Below are 21,336 nucleotides of genomic sequence, written 5' to 3'. Positions count from 1 at the left end.
TGGGAGCAGGGATGGGTTCAGGGATTGGAGCAGGGCTGGGCTTTGTGTCAGGCAGCGCCAGGAGTCCCTGGGGGTTCCCAGGGATGGGTGTTCCCTCCTGGGTGGTGCCAGATGCTGCTGATTCTGGCGGCTGCATCCCCGGCTGTGCTGCTGGCACTGCAGGTGCCCTGGGGAAGCAGGAGCGTCCCTGTCTCTGTCCTGGAGCAGGCACAGCAGGGACAGCGTGGAAGGGGTGCCAGGAGGGTGGAATCAGCACCTCTGGAAGGATATTTCAATACCCTGGGGATTTCACTGTGTTGGTAGGAGATAGCCCAGGGCTGCTGTCACCTGCAGTGCTATCACCCTCCTGGCAGGAACAGCCTCTCAGGACCCCAAATTTCTCACTGGTCACCCCAGGCACAGCTCTGGAGCTCAGCCCACCCCTGTAGTCACCAGCGTGGCTTTCAGAGCCATTCTTGGGTGGTTGCTCCCCCACTTGTTCTCTGTCTGTTCAGCTTTCCCCATCTCATCCCCCTGTTCTCATCACTCATTATTTCTCTCCAGGTGAAGGCTTTTTAATAACAGCTGACATTTTAGCCATTTTTGAGTCATTTCCTTTCTTTTACTCCAATTTTCTTCATCTTCTTCATAACTAGGAAGCCTTTCTTTGTCCTTGGCCAGAGGGGAGGTGTCTGTCATTGCCTCTCTTATCATATTCCAGGAGGTTTGATCGGGTTAATGAAAATCCTTCTGATGTTTCTGTATGTCACTTCCACTCCCATCTTCTTTAGCCTGGTTTCTTAAGGAAATTAAACCAAAAGCCTTGTTGCATTGTGGCTTTTTCTGTCCCCCTGCTTGCTCTTGAGCGTGTTGGTCTCTGATGGGGTGAGAGCTTGGAATGCTCCAGGGTTTGTGATGGCTGCTGGAGAGGACAGAGCCAGGGGACACCCTGGAGGGGTTGGGGCACGGGGCCAGTGGTGCAGGGCTGAAGTTCATTGCCCAGAGAACAGGGCTGTAAATCCCACCAGGAATATGAGGAACAGCAGGGCTGCACCCCCAGCCCATGAGCTGGGATACCAGGCCACAGCACAGGGTTATTTGTGCTGTGCAGCTGCTTTTCCTGAGCTCAGGAAGGGACCCAGAGGAGGATCCAGCCTCACAAATGCAGGGTTTGCCTGGGATTTGGGAGGCCTGGGCTGTGTTTGCAGGTGCAGACTCACACGTGGCTGTGCTCGAGGGCTTTTCCTGCAGCAGCAGGAGCTGCAGCTGCTTTAAGCTGATCTCCTGGAGTATAAACTGCAGTGACAGGGGAGCCAGAGGAGATTTTCTGCTCCTTCCTGTGCTACAGCAGGGAGAGGCAGTAGAGCTTTTCCAGTGGCTGCTGCAAAATCTGGTTCATTTGGTAGGAATGTGGAGATTGTAGCAATGCTGGCGAGGGAAATCTTGGGGGTCCTGGGAGAAGCACGATGTGGAGTCAGGAGCTTGAGTATGTTAGTGGAAAAGGCCAAGGTGCTTCTTGGGGGTCCTTGGAGCTTGTTGCCCTTTGCAGCAAGGGATGGAGCACCTCTTGAGAGTGTCCTCTCCTGTCCCAGCCTGCCCTGGGGACAGGGACTGCCCCTTCCAGCTCAGAATATTTTGTGAGTCTGTGCCAGGCTGTGTAGGAGAGTTTGCTGGGAATTGGTGCATCCTGGAGATGCTCTGCCCACCCCTCACAGTGAGGGAGCAATGAGCCTGGCAGTTCAGCTGGGGACTTCTCTCCTGTGCAGGTGAGTTCGTGCTCCTTGGCACCAAGTGTGCTGTAGAGCTGCACTCTGAAGCAGCTTTCCCCATTCCTTCACTTTGCATTTACCTCTGGTGTTTATTTTGGCAGCCTGTTCTGCTGATTTCTCTTGAACCAGCATTCCTCAGACCTGGAGCCTGGCTGAGCCCCAGGCCCTTGCCCAGTCCCAGTGCTGGAGGAGATTTGACTTGCCATTCCCACTTCCTATTCCCCATTCCCTGTTTCCTGCCTGATCCCATCTCTCCTGCGGTCCCAAGGTGAGGAGCTTACTGGGTGACAGCCAGCACAAGGGCTGTAGTCTCTCAGTGGGTCCTCACCAGGTCCCCACAGGGTCCCTCCTGCTGGGGGATCCCCAAACTTGTGATCCCATTAGAGGGGGATGCACAGAGGTGGCTCCATGTCCCAGCTCATCCCACGTCCTTTTCACCTTGCTGACAAAGGCTTGGTGAGAGGACAGGGCCATGGTCACACATGCTGCAGCTCTTTGGGTGTGGTTTGCAGGAAGGTTTCCTGTCCAGCTGTGACAGACCTGGATGAACAGAGGAGAAGGGCTTGGCAGTGCTCCCTGCTTGGATAGGTGCTTGCATGGTTCCTCTTTCCAGGAAGCGTTTTGGGCTTCCTTTGTTCTCTCCAGCCTCTCTTGTGATGGTGGTGAGGTGGGCTCTGTAATTGAGGAGATCTGAATAATCCACTGAGGAAGCTGCTAATTTGAAGACATGTCTGTAATAATTAAATCATTATCTGGAGGGAAGAGAGAGCAGATATCAAAACGGGGCTAATTAAAATCCCAGCCCAGGATGACTTGGGCTCTGGGCCAGAGCAGAGCAGAGTCTGTTGGGGATGTCTTCATGTGTAATTGCTTTTCAGAACATCAGTCCCCACCAGAAAACCCATCTGTTTCCCCTCAGGAGACTTGGATTGACCCAGAAACCCTCTTGTCTTGCCCTGCCCCATGTTCCCCAGACCAGACACAGCTGGAAGATGCCACATACTTTGCAAAGGGCAGAGGAGATGGTGAGATCCAGCTTGGGAGGGTGTTTGGTTCTTGAGCTTCAGGAAGTAGATTCCACCTTATCTCTGGAACATTTAGGCCCTTATCTCATTTCAGCCCTCAGAACTGGCTGATGTTCTTCAGAAGTCTCTGAGAGCAGGGAGCAAGGTGGGCTGGGATCCATCCTGACTCTGTGTGTGGAAGGATTTGGACATGCAGAAGTGCCAAAGGGACCCAGTGCCTGGGAGGAAGGTGGCTTTGGCTGTAGGGAGAGATGAATCCTGTTCAGGTTCACTCCACATCTGGGCTGGGAGCACCCTGGGAGAGGCTGTATGGCCTCTGCTGGATGTGAGCCCAGCCCTGGAGCTCCTGTCATCTCTGAGCAGGTCCAGGCAGGTGAAGGTGGCTCTGCTGAGCTGAAAGATCCTGACCAACAACTGTGGTTGTGATGTTGGAGGGGAGAAAGGGCTTTTGGACAGCACCTCGTGCTGTGCCATGAGGGTGGGAGATCTGCAGGGTGGCTGTTAATGTGCATTCCCAGAGCTTCTGGGAGCGCTTCAAGCCCCGAGTCCACCACCTTCTTCAGAGCCCACCATGTTCTGCAGCAGGACCAAGCACTCTGCAAAGGACAAGGCACACAAGTCCCACCTCCAGTTACAGACCAGCTGGATGCAGGGTAAATTCCATCCTTCTGAGCACCTGCACTGGGTGCATTCCTGCCAGGGAGGTGTTGCTGCTATGTCTTCATGGGCTGAAGGTCCTCTTGGGGTGGTGGCCAGATGGAGCCTGGCAGCAATCATCACTCAGGTGAGCTGGCCTGGAACTGCTATATTTCAGCAGGGAAGCGATTGTAGATGTCCAAACCAGGCACCTCCCAGAGCTGCTGAAGATAAATTGGTGCATTTAGGCAGAGGAGACAAGGTGAGGGAGTTCTGTGTGAGGTGTTCACGTGTGGGCATCACTCAGGGAATGTCCCTGTATCGGCAGCACAGCTGAAGGTCACCTCGGGTGGGCTGGTGCCTGTAGGCAGCTCTGACCATGGGGAGGTGGGAGGAGGCCACGGGAGGCTGGGCAGGGAGCTGCTTCTGCTTGGGTGAGCATCCCACCAGTCCTGACACATGCTGGGATTTCTGCTGTGCTGCCCTGCAGGGGCTGCAACTCTGCAGCAGCACAGGCTGGCACTGCAGAGCGCTGGGACTCAGGGACAGCCTGAACCCCACAACCAGTGCTGCTGGAGCTGGGCTCTGCCTGCTCCCACACCTGCAGGAGCAGGTGCTGGGGGTGTACAGGTTCCAAAACTGGGGTAAAAGAGCCAGAAATTTAAAGCTGTATGCAGAAACAGTCACTAAATCCTCTGGAAAGCGTTGTCTCAGCTGCTGGGCTTGGGTTGTGTGTGGAGAGAGATTCCCAGCCCCACAAATGTCCTTTTGCCTGGTGAGCTTTGATACGCTCTTGGCTTTTAACAGAGAGCACACAACATCCTCAGCTCAAGCAGCAGATGTTTTCTGGCATTGGGATATCCCCTTCCCTTCACTCCCCTCCAAGGGAGTTTAAGGTGTCCTGGCCCCCACGTTTTTGAGTGTCCACAGGAGCAAACAGGGGGAGCAGGCAGGAAATCATCCCTCCTGCAGCTCTTCCCACCAGTGGTGCAGCAGTGTCATTACCCCCATTTCATTCCTTTGGAAGCCTGCTGAGCTGCAGGTATGTCCCTCCTCTCCTGGGGGTGTCTTAGGGATTGCTCAAATCCTACTCTAACCTCCTGGGGTAGTTCAGGGGGTTGTTCCTGGGTTGGACAGGGTTTGGAGCAGCCTGGGGTAGTGGAAGGTAGGGGGTGGAACAGGATGGGCTTAAAGGCCCCTTCCAACCCAATCCAGTCTGGGATCCTGTGAACTCAGGGTATGTAGGAGCCTCCACAGTCCTGGGGGTGGCAGAGTGCTGTTCCCAGGGGCTTGGGGTTAAAGGATAAAACGGGTTCAGTGTTTTTTTGGGTGCCCTTTGGGGGTGATGGACAGAAACAGGGGGTCAGGCTCGATGATGGGGTCCTCCTTGGGTGAGCTGGGATGGCCATGGGAGCCTGTGGGTAGCACAGTGAGGACAAGGGCAGAGCTCCTGGGGCTCCTGTGCCAGGCAGGGCAGTGCCTGGGGACACCAAGGACACTTCATGGTGCCCAGCATTAGCTGGGCTCCACAGAGCTGACACTTTTGAGAGGGAGGATTAGAATTAGAATTAGAGAGAAATTAGAAATTGAGTTGAACTAACGCCAGTGCTGGATTTTGAGAAGATACATGCCCAGATGAGAGCTCTGCTGCCATGGGGGAGGGCTGCCACCCCTCTGCAAACCACCGCACTCCCCACACTTGCTGGAGCAATTTGGTGTTGCTTCCCTCTGTTCGAAGCTTCCCCTGTTTTCTCCAGTCCCCAAACAAGGGGAGCAATGTTGGGACATGGTGTTTCCTCTGCTCCCTTTCTTTGCTCATCCCATGCTGGGTGAAGCCCTCAGGGGTAGAGCTCCATGTTGGATCCAACACAGCTCATCACATTCATGCAAACCTTGATTTATTCTTCCTGATCTTTTCCAGTACTTGGGATTTCTGGAGGGGACTGGACTTTTATATCACTTATATCTTCCTTGTGGCCTATATCCAGGAGGAATGAGCTCCAGATGGAGTTTTTCCATGGCAGGCTATTTTTGAGGTACTTTCTGTGGTTCCTCTGATGCTTAATAAGGGCTGAGTGAGTCCCACAATTCAGCTAAAGAGGAACATTCCTTCCTTTAGATTTTCCTTCTAAAGCACAGCATCTCCAGGCCCTCCACCTCACTGGTGCAGTGAATGGGCACCAGGATCCTCCCCTGCATCAGGAGTTGGGATGTGCAGGGAAGAGACTCCAGCACAAAGTCCTCCTTGCATGAAACAAGGTTTAAAATGCCAGACAGGAGTAGGATGAGTCCTTCCTGCAGCACTGTGGCTCTGGCTGTGCTGGGTGTACTGGGTGTGCCAGCTGGGCTTTGGCTGGGGCTCATTTTGGGGGCTCACTTTGCACCTGAAGGGTGTGGGTTGAAGATGTGACCCTGCTCAGTGTGGATTTGGACAGAGCAGACAGGGCTCCAGTGCTTGAGCCTTGCCCCCAGCCACCCTGTAATGTCACTGTCCTCAGATGTCCCCTCACTGCTGCTCCTGCCAGCTCCTGTTGCTGTCAGGGATGAGACATCAGGAGCTGACACCGCCTTGGGCCCCGTGGGAATGGCACCGGGCTCATTCCAGCCTGGGCTGGGGGTGGATGGGGTGTCTCCATCTCCATCCCTGCCTGCTCCTTGCTGGGGTTCATCCACCCCTTCCAAACCAGGGGGGACAGCCAAGGTGCCAAAGGGGCCTGGCTTGGCGAGGGAGGGCTGTGCTTGTGTGTGATGTGAGGGTGCTTGGGGGAAGAGCAGGTTTCATCAGATTTAAATCAGATTTAACCCCACGGTCCTGACTTGGCCTTCACGGGGCTGAGCACCCACGTGTCCCAGCAGGGGTGGAGATGCTTGTGGTAAATCCTGTGAGGTTTCCTTGCCAGACATTGCAGAGCTGCCCCAGTGCTAGGTCTGCTCTTCCTCAAAGCCTGAGTGTCCAGAACTGAGAATCCCACTGATGTCCCACTGCCCACCACTGCAGCTGGGCAAAAGCTCTTTAGGAGCTAGCTGTGCTATCAGCAAAGGGATTAAGTAATTGCTGAAGTCCCTTAGTGCAGACAAGGACCAACAGAAGGGATGAAAACAAAGGGGAATCTTCCCCACCCCCCATCACCTGAGTTACTGAAACCGTCCCAGTCACCTCTGTTGGGGTCATCCAGTGCCCCAGCCATGATGACACCACTCTCCTGCAGCAGGAAGGACTGAAACCTTCTGTGTTTTCAGAGGCTGCAGGAAAGGGGAGCCCTACCTCAATTGTCTGCAGGTGGCACAGAGAGCACAAGGGGAAGTTGGGGCACAGTCTCACTGCTCTTGTCTCTGTTTGTGTGCTGGGGTTGGTGGTGGTGGATTGCTGAGCTTTGGAGATCTCCCAGGACCATTGGTGCTCCCTTGCAGGTTGTGGTGTCTGCAGGGATGTGAGCCTGCTGTGGTCCAGCCTGGAGCCAGCAGCACTGGACACATCCCTGCTCTGTCCACTGTGGCTTTCAGCACCCTCTAACACTTCCCAAATTTCACTGAAAGTCCCATCCGCCTTTTTCCCGACTCCAAAGTCCCTCCCTGGGCTCTTCCTCAGCCCCACTCATAGTTTAGAGTCTGGTGAAGGATGGTTGGACAGGGCTTGGAGCATCCTGGTCTTGTGGAAGGTGTCCCTGCCCATGGCAGGGGGTGGAAATGGTTGAGCTTTTAAGGTCCCTTTCAGTGACCATTGCACCATTCCAAACCATTCCATGATTCTGTGGTGGCAGAACGCCGGGACAGGGAGTGGGGTTTTGCTCTGGGCCCTGGGGAGCTCACTCAGCCACTTCCCCTTCTGCCAGTCCTGGAGTTGGTGGCCAAAAGTGACACTGGGAACTGGGCAGATGTGCAGCTGATGTGTGGGACTGGTTATCACTGCTGGGGCTCCTGGCAGGGAGGGCCTTGTGAGGGTGTGGAAGAGGTTCCAGCGGGGTGGGTGGTGCAGGGGAAGCTCTGGATCTTGGGCAGAGCAGGCATGGGAGCTCCTCAGGTGCTCATGGGCTCTGCCCTGGGGTTCCTGTGCAAGCAGCAGCCTCTCCCCTGTGCCCTGGGCTGGGCTGGGTGTGGTGCCAGGGCCCGGCTGGGTGAGCAGGAACCTCTGCAGCTTTGGCAGGGCTCGCATGCACCCGTGGCACAGATTTCCTCAGCCCCCTTGGAGCTGGTGACTCTTCCCTCCTCGCTGAATAAATTAGCAGCACAAGTGCTCACGGAGTGTGACTAAAGCAGGGCAGGCGCTGGTTTAGCAGCGAGGGGGAGGCCCCTGGCTCCAGCCCGGCAGGCTCCCAGATGAGATAACTCCTCAGCAGAAGTGTCACGGGGGTGGGAGGGATGTACCTGTGGCAAAACCTCCATGAAATCATGGAAAATCACCAGCCATGCCTCTGTGTCTCAGCAAGGATTGAAGCTGTGCCCTGCTCGTGGGGAAACTGAGGCACAAAGCCTCACTTTCCCAAAGGTAAGGGGACTTTGCAGTGATGCCCCCTCTGTGACAAACACAGGATTTTCTCTCAATGGTTATGGATCACTTCCTTGTGCCTTGTTCCCTGTCCGAGGACTCTGATCCACCTTGGGCTGGAAAGCAGTCTGATTGCTGGGATGGATCCCAGTGCTGCCTTCCCAGGGGAGTCACCCAGGGGCTGCTTCTGTAGGGATTGCATTTCCTTCTGCTGCTGCTCAAAGTAACCTTCCTTGAGAGAGAAATCAGGACTCTGAACACCTCAACGTGGGGAACAGCTTCTTTCCATGGAGGAGGGCAAAGCACCAGCACAGCTGCCTGGGGAGAGTGTGGAGTCTCTCCCCCTGGAGACATTCCAAACTCTCCTGAGTGTGTCCCTGTGTCACCTGCTTGGCTTTGGCCCTGCCTTGGGAGGGGGTTGGACTAGATGTTCTCCAGAGGTCCTTTCCAAGCCCAGCTATTCTGGGATTCTGTGACTTCAGCCTAACAGAGCCAAGGACAGGGGGTTTGGTTGCAAAGTTATGGAACAAAAGGATGGGTGAGCCATGTGTACACACAGCAGAGCAGCAACTGGAAAAGGAAATGGTTGTAACCAGAATTCTGTTTTTGTGTGTGAGTTTGGTGGCTGCTGGAACCCCTCATTGTCCCTGTGGATGGATCTGAATATAGACCACATCCTGGAAGAGGGATGTGAGCTTGGTCTCATGGATCAGGTGCATCCATCTCCTCCCTTCCAGGGCACAGGGTGGTTTTCCAACCTCTCATGCACCAAAGGAATTGGGATTTCTCCAGGATTTCCACAGTCCTGTCTTTCAGTGATGCTGCTGGAGGCTGCAGGTGGAGATGCAGGTGACTGGAGTGGGGTGTGATTATGGGATTTGGGGGATTTGGTTTGTGTTTTTGCTGGTGTGGGTGAACCCTCATGCCAACTGGGGCAGCTGTGAAATCCAGCTTGTGTTCCAGCAGCCACATTCCTGTGCTCCTCCAGAACACTCCCTGTGCTTCCTCATGGGCTCCTGGATCCTCAGGGCTCCAGCAGCATCCTCAGACCTGTGGTGCTCTCTCCTCCCACTTGTGTCTTTGGCTGTTGCAAACCCAGGGATGAAGTCTTAAGGTGAGCCTGGGCTTCCCTTGAATCTCTTGGCCAGGTGTGGGGATTCCTCTTGTCAGAGGGGTCATCGAGGCTGGAGCCCGTCCAAGGCCCATTTCTGTCTGTCACATCACCCCAAAGTGCAGGAGGTTGGTGTGGCTTTCCTCCAGCAGTTCTGCCCTTGCCACATTCCTCTCTGGAATTCCCTGAGATCCCACCTTTCTCTGGGGCTAGGGCAGGACATGTGGCCCACTTTGGAAACAGGGAAACTGAGTCAGGACCCCTGACACGACCCCCACAACACCTCCCAAGGTGACAGAGTCCTGTAGATTCCTCTGAGTGTCAGTGTGACCACATCTGGCTGCCAGCCCTGGGGGGTTCAGCCCTCTCCTCCCCCCAGCACAGATTTTGGCTCCTCGTCTGACGAGGTTTTGCTGAGGAACAATTGTGTCTCTGCACAATGAGGAGCAGGTGGCTGTCTGAAAATACCCTCTGGAAGTGGTGTGTAATGCCTCCCCTCCCACTGGGAAATATAAATACCAGTGCAATGCTAGCATTTACTGCTCCCTGCAAAGAAACTGGCAGATCTGGACATTTTTCCTTCTGGATTCTCCTCTGCTTTAGTAACTTGGAGTGAGCAAGGGTTGAGGTAGGAGCTGCTTCATGGCTTTGGAGCAAGTCTTTGGGGCAGAAGTGTGTCGTTTAAGGTAAGATATGGGAGTGGCTGCCCTTTATTGCTTGCAGCATCCCCTGTCCCCACCCTTTGGGGGTTCCCAGGGCTTCCCAGCACCTGAGACAGCTCCAAACCCCGGACACGCTGCCCCAGTGTCCTGTTCTGCCACTGGTGCATCTCCAACAGGTGGACATTGTCCCCTTGGGGGAAAAGGACACAGTGCTGCAGGTGTGGGGACCCCAGGAGACCTCCCAGACCTGGATGAGAGAGGAGACAACGCTGCATCTTCTCTCAGGTCTCACTGCATTCCCAGCTCTGATCTCAGCAAATCCATCTCACCTTTTGGAATGGGAATCCAATCCTCTGCTGCTAAAAACTGGCACCTGATTTGCAGCCAGAATGCCTCATTTCCCTTGTTATCCCTGGGTGTCCTGGCCATGCCCCTGGCACCAGGCAGGGACCATCTGTGAGTTCCCTGCCAGTGCTGGGGCTGCATTAGGGAATGTGGGAGCACTGGCACCATATGGGCCCCATAGAAAACTGCATCTTCCTTGTCCCCCTCAGGGGGCTGGAGGTCCCAAGAGGCCACAGCGTATCCTGGGAATAAATGCAGGGACTTGGGAGAAAAGCTGGGATGAGGCCATAGCTGCTGATTGGTTTTCTTCATGAAAAGCAGATTTTTCCCCAGGAATCACCCAGGATGGAGAAGTCAGGATGTTTCCACTCGTGGCAGGACTGCTCCAGTCCAGGCTGGTAAAACTAGGAAACCTCTGGAGTGTGTGGAAAGGAGGCAGTGCCTGGGCACAGGGATAGAGAGAGAGGGAAGCTTGGAGAGCGGCCCTCGGGGGCTGTGGGGCTGTCCAGAGCTCCTGGCACACGTGGAACTCAGCTGGTTTGGATATTTTGGCATGAACAGCACTTCTCCTGAGGTCTCAGGGCACCTGGGAGGGGAAATCCCAGCCCATCACCTACAGGAGCATGTGGCAGGTACTGCTCCAAGACTTGCTGCAGGTGAACATTTCCAGGTCCTACACCTGGATAAACGATTTCTGCTGTCAAGCCAGGGCTCTTCAGCATCCCCTTTGTCTTGTATGCAGAACAGGCTCCCTTTCCCCAACCTCTAATTACCACATCTCTCTCTGAGGGTAAGAGAAATGGGCTCTGTGGCTTGGTAGGGATGCTGAGGATGTTCCCACTCTGTCATCCCACTGGTCAGGGGGTCACTGCTGACCTTCCTGGGGTAGGCAAGGGAGGATTGGTGGTTCAACATGTCCTGGCTGCTTCCAGGTGGTGTCTGACCTCAGTGAGGGTGGGCAGGACTTGTGCTGGGATGTGGCTGTGTCTGCAGGGGGCGTGTTTGGGATGAGCCTGCTAGGAGTGCCAGGATGTGACACTTGGAGCCTGTCCTGGGGTCACATTTAATGCAGTATCATGCATTAAAAAAGTTCCTGAAGGGTAAAAGTGGCAGCAAAAGGGCATCAGACTCTGGTCTCTCCTGGATCTGGCAGGGAGGGGTCAGTGTGGGTGCTGGACCCTGAGTTTGGACGGAGGGGAGGCTGTTCCTGTGCCAGGGAGCTGGGAGTGAGGGGTGCTGGGGTGGGCTCTGCCACCCCAACCCTGCACTTCCAAGGCCAAGGTGGGCAGCCTCAGAGGATTTCCCAGGAGCAGGAAGGATCATAGTGACATTTTTATGGGATGATCAGTCTCTGAGAGCTTGTTGCCTCCCAGGAGCGTGTGAGAGCCTCTCTGCCAGCTGCCTGCTGTGTGATGGTCCTGCTGACAGAGCCACCAAAGCTTGCTCTTCCTCTTGTCAGGATGGGAGTGGAGCTGTTCAGAGAGGAAACACGAGGCTGTCCCTGTCCTCTGTGTGTGGGTAAAGCTGTGGGTGCTTCTCCCCCTCCCTGGGAAGGAAAAGCCAGGCTGCTCTCTGGGACCCTGCATCCCCTGGGCAGCCTGACTCACAGCTGAGCTGTGCTGAGCGAGTCAGCAGCTCCAGGGCAGAAACCCCTTCTGAGCTCTGCTCCACATCTGGGCACCATGCTGGGGAGGTGGCCTCTCTGACCGTGCTGGTTTCCATCCCAAAAATGGGGAAAGCATGGTTTTGGGGTGGAGGGGGGAGGGATAGTAAAGCAAGCACGTTTTCCCTGGCAAGAGACCTACTCCAGCAAGCCTGTGCCTGGCAGCCCCACAGGACTAAAAATACCCAGCAAGGGCTGGAGCTGTGCAGTGTCTGTTTGCTCAGCTCCCAGCTGTCTCCTCGCAGCCTCACAGCTCTACCCAATGATTATCCCAGCACTTAAGGCCCTCTAAAGCCAGGCAGGAGCGTTCAGGGAATTCTCCCAGAGACTTGTGAAAGGTTGAGATTGACAGGCACTAATTGGGAGTAAGCTCAGGCCCCTCTGACCTCCAGTAGCAAAGAGCTGCTCTGGCTGTGCCCTCGCTGCTGCTGCACTCACAGCAGAGTGTGGGGGTGGCTGGGCTGTCACCCACACTGATGTCCCCAAGGTCCTTCAGAGTGACCACTGGCATGTGTGGGTTTGCCTGGGAGCTTTGCTGGGTAGGGACAGACCCTGTGTGTGCTCCCTCCAGCCAGGCTTCACCTGGAAACAGGTGAGATTCTCTTGATTTTGGAGAATGGAGAAAAGCCCAAGCTCTGAGGTGGGACAGAAATGAGGGCAGTTGACCCTGGACAGGAGCTTCCTGCACATTCCTGCTCATGTGCACATCCCTGGCTCCATGGATGTTGCTGTGTCCCTGTCCCTGTGCCCACATCCCTGGCTCCATGGATGTTGCTGTGTCCCTGTCCCTGTGTGCCCACATCCCTGGCTCCATGGATGTTGCTGTGTCCCTGTGCCCACATCCCTGGCTCCATGGATGTTGCTGTGTCCCTGTGCCCACATCCCTGCACACTCACCTGTGCCTGTTGCTTACTGGACTCACTTCCTGCTCCACAGGTCTTGAATACAGCAGAGATCAAGCCCAGCCTGGTCCTGGCTGCCTCAGGTGCCATCCCAAATTAACCCTTTGCAGCTGCTGACTCTGGCTGTTGGCCTTTCCCAGAGCCTGGGCTGCTCATGGTGTTGCTGTGAAAGCTGCAGTGGTTGAATCATCCAGGAATGATCACTCACAAATCCATGGGGCAGGAGAGTTGCAGTGGCTGTTGGAGGAATGGATCCATGGTGGGGATGCTGGAGGAGGTGTCTGTCCATGGGTGTGGACATTCCTGCTGCAGTGCAGGAAATTTTCCACTCTTGGCCTGTGCCGTGGTTCCAGCCAGGACGGGCACACGGGGCTGGATTGTGTCCAGAGCCACACTCAGAGGTGGCAGAGCATCCCCCTGGATTTCTGTGCCAGGGATTCTCACGGTGCAGCAGTGTCCTGGGAGGCACAGAGAGCCCCCAGAGCCCTGGGCTGGCTGTGCCCACCTGCCTGGGGGTCTCAGGCTGGCTCAGGGGGGCTTTGGCAGCTCTCTGTGGTGCTGGGAGGTCTCACCCTGCTCACAGGGCTGCTCCAGCTGCAGGGGGGTGTAGCAGCTCCTTACACCTCTGTGTGTGTCCTTGGTGGCCTGGGATGAGGGGGGAATGTGGCCTCCCTCAGGGGGGACACCCCCAAACCCTGGGCACAGAGGAGCTTTGGGTCACCAACGTTGCCTTGTCCAGCACAGCTTGATGCTTCACTGAGCATCCTCAGGGACAGGGCACAGGGGCTTTTGGGGGCCAGCAGAATGGGATGAGTCCATCCTGGAGCAGCATCAGTGCTGTGTAAGATCCCTGTGGTTCTGTGATCACTCTCCCTAGGCTGAGGGACCGGCTGTGCTCATCTCACCATCTCCCTGCACCAGGAATAACAGGATGTGACTGTGGGCAGGAGCAGGTTTGCAGTGAAATAAACACCCCCCCACCCCCAAACCACCCGTGCACAAGCTCAGCCATGGGGGAAGCAGAAAGAAAAGCAGCTCTTGGCTGTAAATCTGTGTCTCCTCCTGCACTGTGTGGGTCCAGCCCCTTGGGTGACCTCCATGGGGAAGGACATGTGGGAAGCTGCCACTGCCCTGCTGGAATTGGTACCTGAGAGTCTCCTCATGGTAAGGGTGTCTCTCCTTTGCAGCTGGGATAAATTTCCATCCCATCATTGCTCCAGTCAGGTTTATGTCTTGGTCATTCTCTGCAGCATTTCTCTTCCCTAAGGGCTTGCAGTGCTCTTCCCTCTGTGCCTTGATTAATATCTCTTAATTCATCTGCTAATTTCTTCCAATTCCCTAACAGCAGCTGGCTGGGCCATGCCCACATGGCTCATTTTGCCATTCAAGTTGTGCTCAAGAACTGCTGGACTTTCCCCAGCCTGGATGTTCCTTCTCCATGCTCATCTCTCAAGCAGAGGCACAGAAGAGGAGGGGGCATTTAGACCTCATTTAGGCTTTGCACCCAAATTAACAGGGCTTAGCCCTGGGGTATTGGTTTCTGCTCTTCTTGGCCCAGAATCTCCCTGGAGTCTGGGACATCTTACCCCTAGGGAGGCTGGCAGGGAGCCACATGCCTGTGAGTACCCCTGGGATGCTCAATTAGGGGCACAAGAACTGGAAAGCATTTTCCGTGCTTAATTACAGGGATGAGGCTCGGGTCCAACTCGCCCTGAGGGGTGCAGGGGCTGGAATGGTCCCTCACTCCATGCCTTGTCCTCCACCAGTCTTGTTTTTGTGGGATGCTGCAGGGATGGGGTGTCCTCAGTGCAGTTATCCCATGAATCCACAGTTATCCTGGTCATCCACATCCCAACAGCCAGGATGGAGCATGAGCAGCCCTCAAAGCTTCAGGATGCTGTTACATCTCCACAACAGGTTTTATCCCTCTTGAGGATCCAATCTGTGAAGGGAGGGGAGGGCACCACCTGTGGGACAGCCCTGTCCTATGTCCCTGTGTGCTGGAGCTGGCTCTCAGCATCACAGAGAGGGGCTGCTGCTTTTGCCACAGCTTCTCTATTTTTAGAGAGTTTTTTGTGTCAAACTTCCCTTTAACTGATGAGCCAATGTCATCCAAAGAGCAGAGTTCTGATTGCCCTGCCCTGGCAGTGTCTGGTGTGACAAAGGCACCTCCTCACAAGTGTCACCTTTCATCAGGGCAGGTCCCTGCTGTGTCACTGAGCTGTTGGACACACGAGCTTTCATCCCAGCCCAAAGGGCCAGAACAGGCTGCTCTGCCCAGGCCTGTGTGTAGGTTCTTTTTATCCATTTTGAGGGGGTGGGGAGTTTGAAAGGGAAGTGACAAAATCTCAGCTGGTTTGGGCTGGAAGGGACCTTAAAGCTCATCCAGTCCCACCCCCTGTCATGGGCAGGGACACCTCCCACTGTCCCAGGCTGCTCCAAGCCCTGTCCAGCCTGGCCTTGGACACTTCCAGGGATGGGGCAGCCACAGCCTCAGATGCATCCACAGCCTCAGAATATTCAGACCTGTCCTTGAGCATTTCATCTGGAAAGTTGAACTGGAGTGGTGCCCCAGAAGCAGCACTAGACCAGCACTGCTCACCCTGGGCCTGCCACGTTGTTTTTTGCTGCTCAGCTCAGGACAAACCTGCCCATGGTTTGTCCCCTGGCACAGATGGTGACTGGGGTGGCAGTGTCACACTTGTCCTTGCTGCTGGGGCTGAAGTTCCCCCACAGGACTGTGAATCCCCACCTGAAACCTTGTCTGGGATGGTTTGGGGCTGCAGAAGGGAAGGAGGGGCTGTGGGCTCCAGCATCACCCCTGGGCTGGGTCCTCAGGTCCAGCCATGCTTTAATCCAGCCTATATTGCCCAAATCTCAGCTCTCCCTGTCCCCTCAGCCTCTCACCCCTGGTGCTTGTGCTTGGGCAGGAATTTGGGGATGCAGCTGCTTCCATCCCCTGGGAGAGGTTTGACCAAGGCAGGAGGTGCTGGAGTTCAGTTGTCACTGAACAGCTGGGCCCAGCACATCTGTCTAGAAGACAGGGAAACATGAATCCAATCATTCAACTCATTTGTTGCTGTGACTTCCTGCTGGGTTTGAGTCAAACTCAGCTTTGGAGCCTGATTTTCTGCAGATTCCCTGAGGCTGGGGACCACTGGGGCCACAGGGGCCCTGGACAGTTGCAGGATTTTGGGTGTCAGGGTTGCTGTTTCCTGCAGCCTGGTGCCATCCTGCATTCCGATCAGGTTGGTCCCTGAGCGCAGGAGGAAAAAGGCAGCACAGCCCATTCAGGTGGGTGCTGAGCCCACCTGGTGCAGCTCTCAAGGGTTTGATGGGGGGCAGAGGGGGCTGGACAGGTCTCTGGGCATTTTGGGGGCAGCAGGAGGGATCTGATCTCTGTCCCCTCTGCCACAGGTCATTGCCGGATGTTTGAAGAACTGTGATGCCTGACGGAGACACGCTTCCACATCAGCAGTGACACTTCATCCAGCTTTAGGGACAACAGCCCGTCCTCAGCAGAGCCCCCCTCAGCATGCCCAGGCAGCCAAAACATTCCCTGGACCCTCCCTGCGCTGCTTTTGCCTTGGGCTCTCCACTGGGACAAATCCTCAAGGGTCATTTTGTCACCCCCTGAACAGCCCGTGGGTCACAGATGCTGCAGCCCCTTGGAAAGGCATCAGGGAGGTGACACACAGGACCCAGGAGAGGTGACACACAGGAGCCAGGAGAGGTGACACACAGGACCCAGGAGAGGTGACAGCAGGACCCTGGAGAGGTGACAACAGGACCCTGGAGAGGTGACACACAGGAGCCAGGAGAGGTGACAACGGGACCCAGGAGAGGTGACACACAGGACCCAGGAGAGGTGACACACAGGACCCAGGAAAGGTGACAGCAGGACCCAGAAGAGGTGACAGCGGGACCCAGGAGAGGTGACAGCAGGAGCCAGGAGAGGTGACACACAGGAGCCAGGAGTGGTGACAACAGGAGCCAGGAGAGGTGACAACGGGACCCAGGAGAGGTGACAGCAGGAGCCAGGAGAGGTGACAACAAGGACCCAGAAGAGGTGACACACAGGACCCTGGAGAGGTGACACACAGGAGCCAGGAGAGGTGACACACAGGACCCTGGAGAGGTGACACACAGGAGCCAGGAGAGGTGACAGTGGGACCCAGGAGAGGTGACAGCGGGACCCAGGAGAGGTGACACACAGGAGCCAGGAGAGGTGACAGCGGGAGCCAGGAGAGGTGACACACAGGACCCAGGAGAGGTGACAGCAGGAGCCAGCAGTGAGGAGCAGCGAGCAGGGCCCTGGTGACTGTGGGGACCCTGTTGGTGCCCAGGACATCCCTGCACCTGCTGGAGCGATGCCAGCTGCTGCTTAGCACCCCAGGAAGGGATGGGGAGTCCCCCTCCTTGAGCACCCCACTGTCCCCTCCCGTGCTGGCTCCCCAGGAGCCTCAGTGATGTGACCTGTGCTCAGCACAGCCCCAGCCCCGTTGGGAGCCTCCCCCAGGCAGCCCAGCCATGATGTGCGAGGTGATGCCCACCATCAGCGAGGGGGACCCGCTGGGGCCCCCCCAGGGCTCGGAAGCGGACGCTGACTTCGAGCAGCTGATGGTGAACATGCTGGATGAGAGGGACAAGCTGCTGGACACCCTGCGGGAGACGCGCGAGACGCTCGCCGTCACCCAGAGCCGGCTGCAGGAGACGCTCCGGGAGCGGGACCAGCTCCAGAGGCAGCTGAACTCGGCACTGCCGCAGGTGAGGAGCTGCCCCTGGCAATGGCAGAGCCTGCCTGGAGGCACTCCAGGGCTTTGGATGTGGGGTTTGGCCCGTGCCTCTGGGAGGGTTGGCTTGGTGTGACACTGCTGACAGTGCTGCACCTCACGTAAACGGTGAATCCTGGAGGTTCTGTCACTTGGACATCTCTGCTTCTCCTCTGTACCCTCGCTGCTCTGTGAGGAGGGGTAGGACTGCAATCCAAATCCAGGGAAATGGATTTGGAGAAGGGGCAGAACCTCCCCAAGGACACCCCAGGGTGAGAGCAAGGCAGAGCCTTCACTTCCCCTGGGGACAGTCAGTGCACCAGGGGACAGCACCTGAGGAGCAGATAGTTCAGTTTGGGCAGCAGATGTGGCTTTCTACCACCAATCAACTTCTTGGGATGTCAGGAAGTGCTGAGCCCACACTGGCACTTCAGATGGGGACATGAACCATTAACCATTCATCGCTGTCCTTCCCCACTGTGCAGAGCAGCCCCACTGCTGCCCCTTCCCTCACCAGGTCTCCTTTCCATCAGCCCCATTCCCCAGTGGCGTGATGGGACTTCTCTGTCTCAGTCTTGGTCCTGAGAGGGGACACTGGAGGCAGAGCTGCTGCAGGGTGGGGACTGGGACATCTCAGGGAGCAGAGGGGCAGAGGACAGCAAGGTCTGTGCTCAGTGGGCAGCCCAGAGCTTGGGGAACCAGGGCTTGCCTTGAGGCTTCTGCTGGTGCTTTGCTCCTGGTTACTCCACCTGCAGGACCCTCTCCAGGTACTGCAGAGGCCTGGATTTGATTTCCACAAAGATGTTGAGGCTAGAAGAGGGTGAGGAGGATGAGCCCAGTGTCACAGGGCTGTGCAGGATGAGTCTGAGCTGCCACCATCCCTGTGGGGTCTCGTGGGACAGCACAGTGCTCAGACTTGGGGGAACAGGGATTCTGGGGTTGTTGCTTTGCTCCATTGTGGGTATGGTGTGAGAGGAGCCCAACAGCCAAGGGAGACAGGAGGCTTTGAGTGTTTGCATCTGCAAACTCTGCAGTGCTGAGACCCGAGATCCTCCTTGCCTGGAGTTTGGAGCACCTTGGAGAGATGGGAAATGGTGCCATGAGCTAGGACAGAGCTTGGGTTCTTGGCTGGCCAGCTCTCTGCATCCCTGCCTTGTCTGTATGGAGGAAAGCAGCTCGGGAACAGCTGCTGTGTACAGAGATGGGCTAGTGCTGCCTCTGCCCAAGGTGCTGAGAGCAAAACCCCCAGCAGTGCTCCCCAGGAGCTCCGGGGCTCCCTGCAGGTGAGTTTCTACTTTCCTGAGAGATCTGCTGAGACGTTCCTGGGTGTTGGGTGCATCCAGTCTCAGCACCACCTCCCTGTGCTGGGGGCTCGGTGCCTGTGCTCCCCGCTCTGGAAAGAGCAAGCCGGGTCACCCTGGGGCTCTGCCCGCCCCAGCACAGCCTCCCGGATTAAGGGATGCGTGGATTTAGCTCCGCTCCCGCTCCAGCAGCGGCCCCGGGAGCCTCGGGGTGTGCTCGGAGCAATCTGGGTCAGCACACAGGCGCTGCCTGCGAGGCGCTGGGTGCCTGCCTGGGGCTGCCCCCGGCCCCTGCAGCCCCGGGATGTGACTGGGCTGCTCCCATGGGGAATTCCCTGCCGCCTCCTGCGGGCCCTGCCTGGGACCCCCGGTGTCCCCCGTGCTCACTCCTGGACATGAGGGCTCAGCATGAACACGGGAAGTGAACCCAAAGGCGCTCACCTGCCCAATGGGATTAATCCCAGCATGTGCATGTACCAGGTAAGTGGCACTGGGACCGTGGGTGTGTCCCCGGGGCGCTGTGTGGGGACATCCCATAGGTTTGTCCCATTCTCTTCCTCCTCTGTCCTCTCTTTAGCCCAGGAGCTTCCTGCGGTGTCTCAGACCCCATTGGAAATAGGATGCAAGCTGGATTTCTGGGAGAACCCCTTCTTTGAGGGCAGGCTTGGGCAGCCAGGCCCATCAGTAGTGTCCCCTGGGTGCAGCCAGGCTGGGACGGATGGCAGCTGGGGACGTGGCACTCTGCACCCTCTCAGGGCACAGAGCCTGCTGGATGCTGCTGTGTTTCATGGGATCCACAGGGACAGGCTGGGAATGTGCATTGCTGCAGATCCAGGTGTGGGGAAGGCAGAGGATGAGCCTGCCCAGGACAAACCCCTTGGCAGGGATGCTCCAGGGATGCTCCTGCCTGTAGCTCCCATTCCCCCTTGCCTGTGCTGCATGGCTGAGCCATCCCCACCCCCAATCCATGGGGGCATCCCTCAGCTCCCAAAAGACAGAACTCCAGGGTGATTTCCTGGGGAGACTAAGCTGCCTTAATGCTCCTTACGTGATTTATTTATTCATGTGGGAGTGCTGAATGTGACTTAATCAGGCTGAGAGCTCCAGCTCCCCTGTTCTGCAGGGAATTTGTGGCCGAGGTCTCAGCTCTGAGTGGGTTCTGGGTGCTCTCAGCAGTCCTCCAAGGTCCTGGCTTTGTTCCCAGCTCCCTCCTGCCCAGCCCCTCAGCTCAGTTTCTCCTGGGGGCAGGTGCCACCCAGGGATGTGACACTCGGGGCTCCCAGTGCAGGGTCCTCTGTGGGACAGAGCTCCTCCCTGTCCTGCCATGGCTCAGGGCTTTGGCAGGAGTCCCTGTCCCCACCTGTGTCAGGGGGATTTCACGGGGCTGGGGGCTGCAGGTTGTCAATGGCCACAGAAACCTCCCATGGTTCCTCCTCCCATGAAGCTGTGCTGCATCTTTGCTGCCTGGAGAGCTGAGATCTGACCTTTTTGGGGTGAGCAGACCCCTTAAGACTCCCCAGACTCCTCGAAGGTCCCCCAGGAGCTGGGGTAGGTCCTGAGATCAAACAATCCCATTTAACTTCAAAGTTTACCTTGAGTTAACTTGCAAAGACCAGCAGGTAAACGGGAACCTCAGGAGCCCCCACTGGGTAAGACCCTTAAAGCATCTCTGGATTTTGGGAAGGATGGAGGGATCTGGCAGCTGTGTGGAACCCTTGGAGCTGGTTGTGCTCCTACAAGACTAGGATGCTGAGATGTTGGACTCCTGCTTGCCTGGCTGCACAGTGCTCCTCCCTGAGCAATCCCAGGTGGAAATACACACCCTTGGGAAGGGAGGACACTGATTCCCTGTGGATTCACACAGTGCCCAGGGGTTGTATCCAGGAGGTCTGGGAGACGCCTGTGCCCAGCGCTGGGGGTGGGTGATGGTCCAAGTCCTGGGTTTACCCAGCAGGATTTAATCTGTGTAATCCCATGCTACAACTGTTGGGGTTGTGCTTATCCCCTTGGCTCTGGACTGGGGCTGTCTCTTCATTCTGCTCCACTCCTGGGATCCACAGACTGGGCTGCCACACCGGCAGACGATGGATGGGACTCTGATGCTGAGTCAGCAGCAGTGATTTCCTGGCATGGGCATCCTTCCCACACATCCCCTGCTGCTCCTGTCAGGAGCAATCACTCCAATTAGGGACTTTAAAATGCATTAATCCTGCAGCTGGAGCTGGTTTGTCCCCAGGCTTGGGTGCATTGGAGTAGCAGCCACGCTCCTGACGCAAACAGAGAATTTTGCTGGCTGTGGTGTGATCCCTCTGCATCCCTGTGTGTGCTGTGGACAGCACTGGGAGAGACACAAAGGGGCCCTGGGCTGAGGACTTTGGCATTCCAGCTTTTCTATGCTGCAGGCTTTGGAGCATTCTCCCCCTGAGCTTCCTAAACCTCTCTGTCCTTTTCCAGCCATCTCCACGCTGCTGCTTCCTGGCCTCCCTCCAGCTCTTCCCCCTGATGCAGCCTAGGAGGAAAACCCCAAACCCCCAGCATGCATGGTGCAGTCTGAAAATCTGAGTCCCAGTCCACAGCATCCCACTTCAATACCCTGTGTGGTGCTCCAGGTCTCCCTCCCTGCTCCAACAGTGAAAACAGCATCTCTCATCCTGCTCCATCCCTCCATCCTGCTCCATCCTGCTC

At 56.5% G+C, this 21,336-nt stretch overlaps 1 protein-coding gene across 11 annotated transcripts in view; it reads left to right on the top strand.

Annotated features, from left to right (window-relative positions):
* The window catches only part of PPFIA4 (PTPRF interacting protein alpha 4), a 64,740-nt gene that overhangs the window by 13,750 nt on the left and 29,654 nt on the right, over positions 1-21,336 (top strand). For 9 of the 11 annotated variants that reach the window (XM_033519891.1, XM_015650783.2, XM_015650782.2 and 6 more), the window contains exon 2: positions 15,996-17,345. In XM_033519891.1, the coding sequence (XP_033375782.1) occupies positions 17,109-17,345 (237 nt within the window). In that variant the 5' untranslated portion in view covers positions 15,996-17,108. The remainder of the gene's footprint in view (positions 1-15,995; positions 17,346-21,336) is intronic. The other 2 variants (XM_033519892.1, XM_015650776.2) reach the window with 2 other exon arrangements.

Source organism: Parus major, chromosome 26, assembly GCF_001522545.3.
Source record: "Parus major isolate Abel chromosome 26, Parus_major1.1, whole genome shotgun sequence".
Lineage (NCBI taxonomy): Eukaryota > Metazoa > Chordata > Aves > Passeriformes > Paridae > Parus > Parus major.
Note: the sequence above shows the minus strand (reverse complement) of the source record. Positions and strands in the feature narration are given on the sequence as shown.